The sequence below is a fragment of the Nesoenas mayeri genome (genome assembly GCF_963082525.1).
Source record: "Nesoenas mayeri genome assembly, chromosome: Z".
Classification (NCBI taxonomy): domain Eukaryota; kingdom Metazoa; phylum Chordata; class Aves; order Columbiformes; family Columbidae; genus Nesoenas; species Nesoenas mayeri.
Window position 1 is genome coordinate 23,440,431 of NC_137542.1, and position 13,750 is coordinate 23,454,180.

The window sequence follows — 13,750 nt, forward strand, 5'->3', positions numbered from 1 at the left end:
CAAGTAAGCACACAAATCAGTTGTAGCTGAAGTAGTTGTAGTTGAAAAAGTTGTAGTTGAAACAGTTGTAGTCGTGTGCATTGTGGTTTTGTAATGAATATGCTGTGTGTTACAGATCCCCACCCTCATCAGTAAATTTAACATGTTGGGATGCTAGCTATCCAGGAGATTGCTGGAGAGCAACAAGGAAAACTTCTTGCGTGTAGGTATTTGTTACATAGGTACTGGATGAGCCAAGCAGGGCAAATGGACAGTGACTGATGCTGTAGTGACTATGAAACAGTGGAGTCAAGGTTCTGAGGCGGTAGGAGGGAGCAGAGTAACAGAGCACAGACCCTGGGCTTCAGGAGAGCAGACTTTGGGTCCTTCAGGGAACTAGTAGGTGAGATATCATGAGCGTGAGCTCAGAAAGAAAAAGGATCCCAGTAAAGTTGGTCGGCCTTTGAGAAGAGCATCCTCAAGCACAAGAACAGTCCACCTCTACACTCAGGAAACTAAGCAGACATATCAGGAAGCCAGCCTGACACAACAGGAAACCCATCATAGAGCTCCAACACAAAAAAGGCACCGTGCAGAAAATGAAAGCAGAGGCTTGCCAGGAACATCAAGAGCAACAAAAAGAGCTTCTACTATTACATCAGTAGTAAAAGACTGAACAGAGAAAATATGTATTCTAGCACGCAAGAATGGAAAAACTCACTGATATTGATACTTATGATAGGGAAGTCAAGGTCATCCCGCAGTTTCCTATGTTTTGCAAGTAAGCAGCTGAGCAATGTGGGGAGCAGTGGATCCAGGACAGCTGACTCAAGCTGGCCAACAGAAATATTCTATACCATGAACGTCATGTTCCATATTTAAGCAGGAAGTTGCTGGGAATGGCTCTCTTTCCTCAATGGTCGCTGTTCCTGATGGGGTCCTGCTCCTATTCCTTGCTCACAAGACCCAATTCCCATGACTTTCCTGTGTCCTGCTGTTGCTCTCCAGGCCTTTACTAAACTCGCTGTTCTCATAGCTTCCAGCCTTCCAGGGTTCATTGTTGGGAGTACCTGTTCTAGTGGCTAAGTATTTGCTTTATATAATTTTCCTTTTACTATTATTTTATTAAATCTGTTTCTATTTCAACCCATGAGTCTTTCCTCCTCTGCCCCTTCCCTCCAGAGAAGGAAAAGTGAGGGTGCAACTGTTTTGCTGTTTAGAGGCTGGCCCAGCATTAAATGACAACACCCTCCACTGTAACAACAATTATTACCATTATCTAGTTGTACCTAGGAACAGAAGTTATATCTAGGATCACAATACACAAAGTACTATACAAATACAGAAAAAGAGAGCCACCGCCCAAAGAGCTTGTACTCTAGTCACTTTCAACATCTCTTGTACTGTCTACAATGAAGATGAGACCACCAGAGCATGTGTCATTATTCAAATGTCAGCACTACAGAAGAAAGTAGGGGTGAGAAAGTACTGGCAGCCCTTTTACTACTCTTCTTAGGTAAAAACTTGCAATTACATACCATGAGGTAAATTAATACATTTTAGAGAAAAAGAATCTGTGCAGAAGACAGGCACTTGTCCCTCTTTGTCAGATCGCTCAAAATTTATCTCTAGAAACAACAGATCACCACCAAAACATTTCAGGGATGCTACTTTTTCACCTCTAGGCTCTCCAGAGGGCAGTTGCCCTTCATCAGAAGGCAAGCTTGCTCTTTAAGAGGAGGGCCCAGAACCCTGCTCCATGCCCTGTCACCCTCAGATTCCCAAACTTGCTATTTCCCACCTCCCTCACCTACCAAGGTGTAGGTGCCTACACCACTGAACAATTCACAAAACACAACCAGGAACAACAGCTGTAAGGCAGTAGAAGTTGTATGTTTCTGCTCTACAATGAGGATGTTCACCTGAGGAGACTTGCTTAAAATCTTCTCCCTCTAATCAAAGACACCTGCTTCCTCAGAAGTGCAGCTTACCCGCGATGACACTGAGCAGACCTACATGATTTCCAAGATCATTTCCTTCTGAAGCTGTGGTCACTAAGAATGCAAGCAGCCTTTTGCTCTCTGGGTAAGATGTTGAGGCTACACTGGGAGTGGTCCCCCTTTATAGATCGCTCATATTCCAACCCTCCCAAATTAGAAAAGGTCTCCAAAGCAGCTTGTGTGAACCACACAGTATTCTTTAAGGTATTGAGCTCTTACAGGATAAGGTGATCTCCAAAACAAGAGGCAGAATTAGCTCTTTAGCAATAAATGAAGAAAAAAATGTGGCTAATACTTTATTCCTTCAGGGTTTTTTTTAATTATGTGAGGGTTTGCTCTGAAGGACAGGGAGAGTATCATCACCCAACTAGCAATGAAATTAATAATCAGCAATTTCAACTAAAATTTTTCTCCTGTTTTGCTGCAATGCTGCTGCATTGGAAGGGACCTCGAAAGATAATCTAGTCTAATATCCCTGCCAGAGCAGGAACACCTAGAAGAGTCTATACAGGAAGGCATCCAGGTGGGTTTTGAACATAGGTCAAATAAAAAGAAAAAAAACCAATAAAATTATATATTAAGGGCCACTTATTTTCTCTAATATATTACATAGTGGGGGCATGTTCCAGTGACTCCAAGGCAAACAGAGGGTCCCAGAAGTCTCAGCCTTGAAGTTAAAAATCTCTGGTGAATATGTACAGGGTCACAGGGCCATTTTTTTTCTGTGGCTTGGGAAACTGGAGGGCATCCCATCTCTGCAGAACCCCATAACAAATCTGCAACTCCTATGCACTCACACACAGGAAAAATATTGCCTTTCTAAGACAGCTTCTATACCAAAGTTAATAACCATGAGAGGAGTGTGTAAGTGAAGGATCTTAGTAGGGAATTATGCCCACTTCCCACTCCTCTGGGGTTCTTTATCTTTGATACAAACTTTGTTTGTTGACCTACCTCTTCAAAAATCACTCTGCTCTTTGAGATTTACCTTGGTTAATAGCTTTCAGCTGAAACTGTTGTCACGATCCTCTGTTCTGCCATTGCAAGAGAGGTTAAAATTACTCCCCAGGGCTACTAGGTAGGCCAACTTGTGTTTTTTACAATAACATATACTGTCATACTCTGTTTTGGTTCTAGTCACAAAACCTGTGCAAGTGGAAAATAATACACATACCAACTTCTTTTTCCAGTTTTCCCCTCAAAGGGTTAAAGTTATCCAACTCTCAGAGTCTTGAGAGCAGTGATCTCAGAAGACCTCTAGATCATAAATCAGGAAGCTATGCTTACATGTTTTCTTGTAATAATTGAAACTATTTTGTACTACCAAGTAGGAACTACCAGCCCAAATATTGCAGGTAAGAGGAGTGTTATTCCAAACACTGGTTACAGAGCAGCTGCTGTTCCATAGCACAACAGCAGCCTTCTGCAGTAAGCAGAGTGCCCTATACTTCTACAGAGCATCCTGTACTGCAGCACTGTGCAACTCCACTTGCCTGAAGCTTTTGAGTCTCAGGAGATATCTCTCTGAAAAACAATGAAAAAGAGCTCTAGAAGACACATCAGGAAAAAACAAACAAACAAACAAAAACTTTCTAATGGTTTCTATGGTGTGTCTCCCATAAAGGCACACATTCTAACTCTAGCTGTTTTCTTCAGATTAAGTGATTTAGAAGCCCACGAATATACACTCCAATAAACTGCTGACTTAGAATATCACTAGAACATGGCAGAAACTGTGTTTAAGAAAAACTGAATTACTCAAAACAATTTTATAAAGCAACTTCAAATTTTACCACTGATGATGTTCCATTCTTAAGGAAAACATATGCTTATATGAATTAATGTATTTCCCATCTCCCAGGAACACTGCCTTAAAAAACCAAAAATGCCCTTAGTTTGCTGTGACAAAGCAACTAGCCATCATCCTCTACCTACTAACAGTGTTTTGAAGCCATCAGATACCCTGTGCTGCTCTCACAGTGAGCAAGAACTCTAAAATAGCAAGCTTTTTTCTCCTTCCTTTGACTTCTTTCTCTTTCCCCACTACCCAGGCTTGCATGACCTTTTAATTCCCTCTCTCCACAGTGATGCAGCCTTTCCTTCTCTCTTACGCGCCCAGGTCAGCACCACTTCTGAATAGAGTATACTCATCAACGTCCAACAGACATGAAGTCTATTTATTGCACTTATACTATCATCAAAACATCATTTGGGCATGAAGAAATACAGAAATATTTAGTCTTGAGGTCCAGCAACCCACAAATTTGCAAAGCGGAAGGCAAATCAAGGTCTGGTCTCTAAGTCTTCCCTGTGTTTTGGCATGGTGACAGCCAATAGCCAGCAGCAAGCCCTCTACACCTGAGCATTCAGCCAGAAGGTACCTGGGGGCCTGTGGGAAGCAGGGAAGGGCAGGAGGTGGAGGGGGTCTGTTGAATATGGGCTGTCACCATGGCCTGAAACACTCGTTTCAAGCCAACACCTCTGCACATTGCCGAGATTATTTCGCTCTTAGCAGAGTACACTTTACAAACAAGCAAAAGTAAAGATTTTTAGATCGGCACAGCTAACGAGTGGCAGGATTAACTTCTCTCCACCGTCATCTAGCAGAAAGGAACCACCCCTCAGCAGGCGGTCACAACAGCCCACTCGTGGGGTCTGACAGCCCCTGAAAAGTTGCCCAACGCCTACTTCTCGTGTACTCAGCATCGCTTTACCCGTAAGAAATCGTAAGCTGACATGAACCGAGGGGATCCAGCCAGGGCACGCGTAAACAGCACGCTCGAAGACCAATGCAAGCGCGCCCACTCCGCCAGCCGCCGCCGTGCACCCGCCCCGATGCTCTCCCGAGCAGAGTCGCACTCCGACGGCCGCCCCGCCCCGCCCCGCGGCCCCTGCCGCCTCCTGCAGCCGCGGCCACTCCCCCATGCGGGGCGGGGCGTCCGCTCTGCACACGTCTCCCTGCCTCCCGGCACGGACGTAGCTCTATAACGTCACCAGGAACGGCGCCTTTCCGCCGCCCGCCCTCCGCGCACTGCGCGTCGAGCCTCGCGCCGCCGCCGTTGCGGGAACAAAGGAGGGAAGCGGCGGCGGCGGCGCCGCCAGCTCCGCGCCCGCCGTCCCCGCGCTCCCGGCAGCCCCTCGGAGCCACAGGCATCGACTTCTCCGACACTCACCGCGGGGTTTCAGGACCCCGCCGGGAACAGGTAGGTGGAGAGCGGTGGGCTGGGCTGGTCTCTCCAGGGCCCTCACGTCAGCGGGGGATGACCGGGCCTCCCCGCGGGCGACCCTGCCGCCTTCCGCCTTTCCCGGCGGCCTCCTGCCACCCGGCCCTCAGCACGGAGGGTGGCTGCGGGCCAGGCCGGTGCGGGGCAGCGCCGGCGGCGACGTAGTGAGCTTTTCCTGGCCGGCGGCGGGGCCTGGCGGCGGCCGGCCCCGGCGTGACTCAGGGGTTTGCAAGGAGCGGCCCGGCGCCGCCGCCCCGCCGAGGAGCTCCGGCCAGCGTCGCTGCCCCTCATCCCGGCAGCCTCCGGGTCTTTTGTGTTTCGGTGTCCGAGGCGGGGGAAGGGCACGGGGGTCATTACGACGTATCGCGCTGCGGGCTCTTGGCAGCCGTTCCCCTTTTGTTTGACTCGCCCATCCTGTCCACCGTACCGATCCCTCCGCCCCGCTACCCCCGAACGCGGCCGTGCAGGGGCCAGTGCCCCAGGTAGCCCCGGTGAAGCCCCATTTTGTTGTGTTGTCGTGTTTCTGTTGTGTAATTGTGGTAACTCTTCGAGAGGAGGATGTTGAGGTAAGAAAGTATTTGGGATAGCAAGTCCATTGCTGACGCAGTTCCCGGGTTTTATGGTTGATTTCGCTGCGCGTTGAGGTCTTTATTTACTTCGTGACGCTAAAGCGGGGGCTCGCCGGGCGGGAGCGGCGGGCCCTGCGGGAGGGAGCCGGGCCGTGCCCGCCGCTGCCGGGCTGGCCCGGCCGTCGCCTCGGGGGCGGAAGGGCAGCTTAGGTGCGAGCCCCGGGTCGCTGTAGGGATTTACACTCCCTGCCGAGTTTTGCTGGGAGCCGCGGGGGTGAGCGGCGTGAGGTGCTGTTGGAGATAACTCTTTGGCTGAAAAGGCTGCTTTTGCTGTCGGGAAGTCCCAGGGCTAAGAAGGAGAATCCCTGAGGATAAGATCTGCTCGTGTTGGTGGCAGAACGGGATCTTTTTTGGGGTTCATGGGTTGTTGTTTGGGGTTTTTTTCTCCCATTAAAGGGGGATGGTTGGGTTTAACCACCCACCCGCAAGGTTGTGGGGTGCATTTGTGAAACAGCGGCCGCCCGCCAGGCCCGCGGTCGCACGCAGCCGTCCTCTTTGCGCGCTGCCGGCGAAAATCGCTGTTGGGAGATGATGGGCTGGTGATGCTGCACTTTGTAGATGGAATTTCATCATCCGCACTCCCCGCTCGCCCTGGGAGGGAGAGGGTAATCGGGTTTCGCCGCCTCCTTCTCCAGCCGGGACTCGGCGGGCCGCGGGCGATATAAATAGGGGCTGATTTCAGCGGCCGGCGGAGCGCCCCGGCCCCGCGCAGCCGGCTGACAGGCGGAAGCGCCAGCATTCGCCCACGTGACGCGCGGCGGCGGGCGGGCCCGCCCGGCTGCGGGGGCTGCTCTCGCGGTATCAGGGTCAGCCGGGGTGAGTGCGCGGCCGCTGGTTTCAGAAGCAACCCAGGTGACGCCCAGCGCACCTTCCAGAGCCGGGAAAAGCGCGACTTCTTCGGCACTGGGTAACAACAGTTTGACCTTTCACCTGGGGGCATGCGTTTCACGTAGCGGAGGAACGTGCTGACCGATAAGCTAAGAGACTCTCGTTTCTAGTAGGTTAATACTAGCATTAGCACCTAAAGCTAGATTTAGTAAGTGCTGAAACCTGTTTGCAACATGCTGATTTGGAAGTGGAGCAAGTCAGTTGAGGGTGGTGGCAGTTTGATAGTGCTCTGAGCTTACCTGCTTAATAAAAGGGCAGAAGTTCAGTCTTTATTTGCATTATGTAGACATGGGCCTACAATAGAGAGGACAAGATTTTTTTAGATTTCTGTAGTTGAGTCGTGATTTCTGGTGTCTCCCTTGACTGGTGTGTATGATGGTAAAACTGTATCAGAATAAGTGTGAAACTATTTTGTAGTCCTGAAGGGAAACTATTTATACCTGGAAGGTGTTATAAAAGCATAAATACTGCAGCTATTTATAGCTGGAAAATGAGGTCCCGTGACTATCATCAGGCAAACAGATTAGTGTTGCTTCTTTACTTTCTCCTGCTGTGGGTTTACTTTGATCCCAGAAATTTGGTTGAACTAGACAAAGGCAAGCTACCAGTTGCAGTTGTCATACTAGTGGAACATAAGTTTACTACTTGCAGTGTGGGTTTTCTTAGTTAAAATAAGTATTTCTGTATACACTATAGCAAATTAGTTTTCAGCGTTTTTGACTTCTCACAAGCATTAGCAGTCAAATTTCTCTTACTGTGACTGTTCCAGAGTAGGAAGTCAGCAATCTAGAAATTACGCTAAGATGTCTACAGCTGCCATGTACAGTGCTTTTACTAAATTTAAATTTTGGGAGAAGTGCAGTGTTCTGACATGTTCTCTATTTGTAGCAGATGGCTTGATTATTGTGTTCCAGTTTTACTACCTTTGGGAATCAAGGATTTGGTTGCTATTCAGTTGTTCTACTAACCTTGCTTTGCAGAGGTTAACCAGCAGTGAAGGTGAAGTATTTTTATTCCTAACTTTTGCAATTCATGGCAGAGAGTTTGTGTTGTTTGCCTTGCGGAGGCCCAGAAGTCTTTCTCTAACTTTATTAAGACAAATTATTTAACTGGCTTTTTGTTTTGTTTTTAATATGTAGGCTTGTAATAGAATATATTAAACAGTTTAAAGTTGTTAATTACATTTCTCTTGGAAGAGTGGGACTTGACCTAAACTTGTTTCAGAAATGCTCTTTAGATTCTTGGTTGAAGGACTTGTTGTACATGTGTTGTTGCCAGTTGCTGCTCAGTATCTGGTTTAAAGCAATTTAAGCAGTGTTCACTGCCTTGTTTTGGAAACTCCTAAAGATGGGAGTACAAACATTAAATGACTGCTGCCAATACGTTAGGTATTTTTATTGTTTGACAAATGTACTGTACTGTAAGAGTAGGAACTGCTAATAGTGGAATTAGCATCAAAATGATCCAAGGTCAACATTACTGAAAATGAGGCTCTTCTACTCAGAGTTGGGGAAAAAATACGCTATGTTATTTGACAAAACTGTTTAGTAGATGTGAACTGGGTCTTGCTTGTTCTGCATACCCCTGTTAGTGCTCAGAGATTGGTAATAAAGGGCATTTTTGGCTATCAAATTGTATTTGGTCATAACCTGCATGTGCACCTCAGCAACCGATAAGTACATTATTTTTCAATATGGTGACACTTTTTCTTACCTTAAGGGTTCATAATTATGTCAGCTAGCAATACAATTGCAGTACTGAATGGTATATTAACATTCATATAACACTCTTTAAGAATGCTGATATCACTTTTGGGGGCCTGGGTGAGCAGACATATTTAATTCTATAACCATGTAATTGATTTTGGTGATATGCCAGCTCCTAATGCAGTTCTTGGTTTTATTTACAGCATCGAGATGACTCAGGAGACAAACCAGACCCCAGGGCCTATGCTGTGTAGTACAGGATGTGGATTTTACGGAAATCCTAGGACAAATGGAATGTGTTCTGTTTGCTACAAAGAGCATCTTCAGCGACAGCAGAATAGTGGTGGTAGAATTAGCCCAATGGGTAAGGGTGTGTGTTTCTTTTTCTTTTTAATTATGCCTTTAAAATAAGACACATGGAAGATGACAAGGAATCCCAAAACATTTTTCAGGAGGACTTCTGAAAACTAAGTAGTAAAACAATGAATATAAGAGAGAATACTACGGTAAATCACAGTGAAGATAAAAACACATTGCTGTGTATGTTCTGGTCCACTTGGCATTCAGCCATGACTTGCTTTCCACTTAGCTTGTTCTATTAACATGCTTTTATACAGTCTCTGGATTTTGATTGTTTGCTAACAGCATAGGCTGTATTTAAGTAAGAAGTAATTTGCAGTAGCCAAGAAGACTGTATGCAGATAGTTCATAGCTGTATACGAGACTATTTGACTAACATATATTTTGTAATTTGTTCATTACTAACTTGTTAAATTCTTGTTACATAGGAACAGCCAGTGGTTCCAACAGTCCTACCTCAGACACTGCATCTCTACAGAGAGCAGACACTAGCTTAAACAACTGTGAAGGTGCTGCTGGCAGCACATCTGAAAAATCAAGGTAAGATGAAGGTATTTCTTCAAGGTTTAAATGACCTATGAGTGTGCAGCAAGTTGAAGGCCTGCAGCAATTCTGCCCTGTTATAGTGAGTTTCTGCAGAGGAAAAAAGGACAGTCTACCAGTCAGTGCTTTTTAGATCTGTGTAAATGAAATCTAATTAAAATATTTGGTGTTGCACTGCTACATTTAAAAAATTGTTTTTGATTTGTCTGGAGAAATATCTGCTACAGGTTTGCCTGTTTTCTTCTATCGAAACTAAAAGTATAAAATGTGTTTTGAAGATAGTAGAAGCAGAGGTCAGGAACATCTATCAGTAGAAATTGTACAGGTAGTTTATTAATGGATCTGGGCAGTTTAAGCTTTTATTTTGAATGCAAAACTAATGTAAATTATGTGTTTCACTGTACTTAAACAGAAATGTGCCTGTTGCCGCTTTGCCTGTCACACAGCAAATGACAGAAATGAGCATTTCAACAGAGGATAAAGTAACGCCGAAAACAGAGATGGAGCCAGGTGTGTTTTGCAGAGTAACACTGGGTACAACTGGTGACTTAATAGAAGCCAACGGTTTGTTTACTTTCAAAGTAGGCATTTCCTGTTACGGTGATGGTCTTGAAGGACTGTTAAGATGATTGTTCAGGATGCTTTAAGAATACTCTCTCATCAGAGTCAAGAAGAACGGACTAGTGCCACAGTAGAGTTTTAAGATGCATGTTCAGTGTCAGTCAAACAATTGATACGTGGGAGGGAAGTTTTGTCTCCCAAACCTTTGTTTTAAAAAGTAAGGCACTCAAAACTTGGGTTTGGGCAAGGTGTTCAGTTTTGAAGTCAAAATGTTGAGATTTCTGTGTATTAGCTAGCAGTACAATTCCTGCTGACTTATGGCAGTCAGAATGGTTTGTTGTATTCAGAGAACAGAGTTCTTAATAAATTCAGTTCTACAGAGGAGTGAGGCTGTGGAGGAAAGGAATACATGGGTTAAAGATACTAACAAAAGCTGTTTAGGGTTCTTGAACTAACTGAATAATCAGACACAACCAAAGCATTGTTCCACAGATGTAGTATACTTGCAGCCTTAATTACTGGGTATGAATTTAAAAGCTTTATTCTTGTACTGGAAGGCTGTAGCTGTAGTAGTTAAAATTTGAAGTGTAAACTATTTCTTGGAGGGAGGCAGGAAGGGGCAACTTTCTTAGCTACAACTAGTGAGTGATTGAATTCACATCAGTTTGTTCAAATGGGTATCAACATACTTGTTCCTACTTAGACATATCCACGCTTTTTTATTTGATGGTTCTGAAACAGTCTTGAAACACTAAAAGATGTTTAGTAGGAAGTCTGTTCACTCATGCGGAAGATAAATTTTTTTCAGTTTTGAAGGCAGTGAGGTGAAAATTGTGTAAGATGCTGCTCAGCCCTATACGAAAATTATTTTTCTCTAGATATATCTTTGTAAGCAAAACTACTCTAACGCCTGATATTTAATTGCTCAGTATTTGTACAGAGGACTTTACCATTTGCAATAGGTCATGCTAAGTCAAGATTCTGTGATGTAAAGTACAGTTACGCAATATATTGGGTTTTTTGTTATGTGTAGACTGAGAGAAGATTTTTGCAAGTATTGACTTCCTATAACTGATGTAATCTGAAAAGGCTCTCTGTATGTAACTGAGAAAGAATTTAGCCTTTGCTACAGTATTTATAAACCCATCTTGCCTTGTTATGAATTCCTACCTGAAATGTGGCAAGCAGGAAAGAGGAATACATAAAATGGTAATGTGACTTTACTCTTATTAGAACTGGCAGTGGGAATTTGTCCTTTTGCCAGGTGTAAAGGACAATCTACAGTTACTGTTGACATATTACCTGCTTTTCAGGTATTGTGGGTCCACTGTATGATAGGTAGTGTCACACAGCACTCTGATTAAAATGTACGGGGAAAAAATCCAAAAGCAGCTCAAGGTACTTAGGTATTGCTGTAAATAATATCACAAGTAGAAACCAGTAAAAGCTGTCACAAGCTTGAGTAGAGATCACTGGAAAAACTACCAGAGAACATGAACTACCAGAAAACTTAGACATGTCTGGAAAAAACTTTGTGCAACTTTTTGAATACATATCTCTAAATCTGTGAGGCAGCCTCAGTTCCTGTAATGCTTGAGTTCCCTTTTAAGTGTTATGATTTGGCATAGGTTAGTGTCTGTATTCCTAGGCTTTGCTGGACATTTAAAATACACAAAGTGTTGGCTGTATTCAGTCGCACATTGATCTCTGTCTTGCAGGCAGGAGATGTTGCCCTAGACTACTTATAAAAATTCCTGTCATGCTTGATCTAGTTGCATTTTTCTTCTCTTCCTTTTTCCACCACCATCCAATGTGTTGGTCTCTTCTCTCAAGGATGAACTGAAACAATGGTAAATAAATCACATTGCCTCATAACAGCAAAGCCTAATACTTTCTGTAAGGTGTAATTCTCTATGATAATGCTACAGTCATGGAATTGTTAATGAAAACAGAGCCTAGCAAACTGAATTTCATAACCATCTCTCAGATAGTAACAAATCATGAATAAACAATGCAGCCTTCAAGCCAAGTGTCTTGTTCTCCTTTTAGTGTCTTCAACAGTATTAAGTCATATTCTCTTCTGCCAGATTTTCATTAGCAAATGAAATTCTGGATATTTCCCTTACAAGTCAGAAAATTAAAAATAGAAAAATAGAATGGTCAACTGACTTTATTTTTTTTTAGCAGTCTGTAGCGTAAAATTATACTTGTTTGCTGTAGGAATTTAAGCAAATGACTTGAAGGTGGTGAACCTGAGAAGCATGAAACAATGAAGCTTAATAGGCTTATTTTTCTTGTTGGATTCTCCTTCAGAACATACCTGATGCTAAGACAACTAATTGTGTCTTAACATTTGGAGGAAGAAAGGCATGATGGATGTAACTGACCTGTTTGGTTGTAATTCACATGTCTAATATGCTATGTTTTCTTGTAACTTCTAGTCTCTTAGTTCATCTTACTTGTTTGTTGCAATTTTATAATTGAATCATAGCATGTTTTTGCAGTTCTGTATCTGAACTGCTCATCAGCCAGAGAAATCTAAAAGCCTTTATGTCCAAGCTCATATTCCAAAGTGGGCATTACTTACAAAATACTTTTTATAGGTAAACACCTTTTCATGTGTTATGCTATCAGAGCAATAGATTACCAAGTTGGTGAAGCATAGTGGAGCCTCTCCTTAAGAAATGCAGAGGTTTTTTTAGCAGGTATTCAAGTTGAAATGAAAGACCCATACAAGGAAGATACTTGAGTTACATAGTAAGCACTAAAATTAAAATGTTATTTGAAATAAGTATGTTTAAACAATCATTATTTCAAGCATATAATGTTTTTAGCATTTTCTTGTGCTTTTGTAAATAATTATCTTGCTGAATGATGAGTGTGCAGTCAGGTCTGGCAGTCTTTCCAGACATAATTAGTATCAGTGTGTGTGTCAGAGGTTTGGGTGGGGTTTTTGTTCCATGTTTTTCTGTGTTGTTTTTTTTTTAAACCCAGTAATAGCTCTGTTTTAGGGAGTAGTGTGATTAGCTGTCATTTTGTGAAGCCATAGCTGCAGAGTAGCACTACTTATAAAGAAAGTGAACCAGAAATGGAACTGATTACAGTCTTGTGTAAATTATGTATTTTAAAATCTGAATACTATTAACTTACTGTATAATTCCATTTATGTTGTAGCTTACCCCTTCTGTTCCTGAATTAAGCAGCTTCAGAAGACAGCAGGCAATGCTGGTTGGCTCACTTGTCTCTTGACTTTCTACCAAGCTAATATGATTAGACTTATTTTACAGCTGTCCTGCACTCAGGTTGAGACCCTGCTGAGGGTTACCCTCGCTTATATTGTAGATAGAACTAGTGCATTTTATGTGTGTGTACAGTGTGTTGCAGGAGATATTGTAAGATGCTGAGTAGACAGCTTATGAGATGGTAGGCTTAATGTGGTAACTACGTGTTGCTCCTTAGATCTTGTTGTAATGAGCGCCTTGTTAATTCTGATGTATTTTTGACACATGGCTATAATATTTTAATCATGTTGCTACCTGTAGATAGTTCCTTTCTGGCTGTTGGTACAATTATCCGATATAACAACTCTGTCTTGTGTTGAAAATAAATAGCTTGTTTTCATGTTTTCCATATCTGCTGTAGCTTCAGTAGATGCCCCTGACTGAAGCAATTCTGAAATGGAACAAGTAATCTCTTCTGATCCTTGAAGCTGTCCAGCTTGGAGAATAAGATGGGACCCAGCTGTTGGTCCTGTGCTCGTTGGTGATAGGGTGCTATTATTATTTTAACAGAGGTATACTATGGACATCAAGTCTGCATGGTGACAAACCATATTTATGTGGGATACTGAAAGTGGGATA

General features: G+C 43.5%; 1 protein-coding gene across 4 annotated transcripts in view; it reads left to right on the plus strand.

The window, feature by feature from the left end:
- The first annotated feature begins 4,957 nt into the window (after positions 1 to 4,957).
- Positions 4,958 to 13,750, plus strand: part of ZFAND5 (zinc finger AN1-type containing 5) — a 28,680-nt gene continuing 19,887 nt past the window's right edge. For 3 of the 4 annotated variants that reach the window (XR_013923541.1, XR_013923542.1, XM_080362759.1), the window contains exons 1-4: positions 4,958 to 5,182; positions 8,630 to 8,796; positions 9,215 to 9,326; positions 9,742 to 9,839. Coding sequence is in view for 2 of the 4 variants with exons in the window: in XM_080362759.1 (XP_080218885.1) it covers positions 8,637 to 8,796; positions 9,215 to 9,326; positions 9,742 to 9,839 (370 nt within the window). In the remaining 2 variants the exon portion in view is untranslated. The remainder of the gene's footprint in view (positions 5,183 to 8,629; positions 8,797 to 9,214; positions 9,327 to 9,741; positions 9,840 to 13,750) is intronic. The other variant, XM_080362760.1, reaches the window with a different exon arrangement.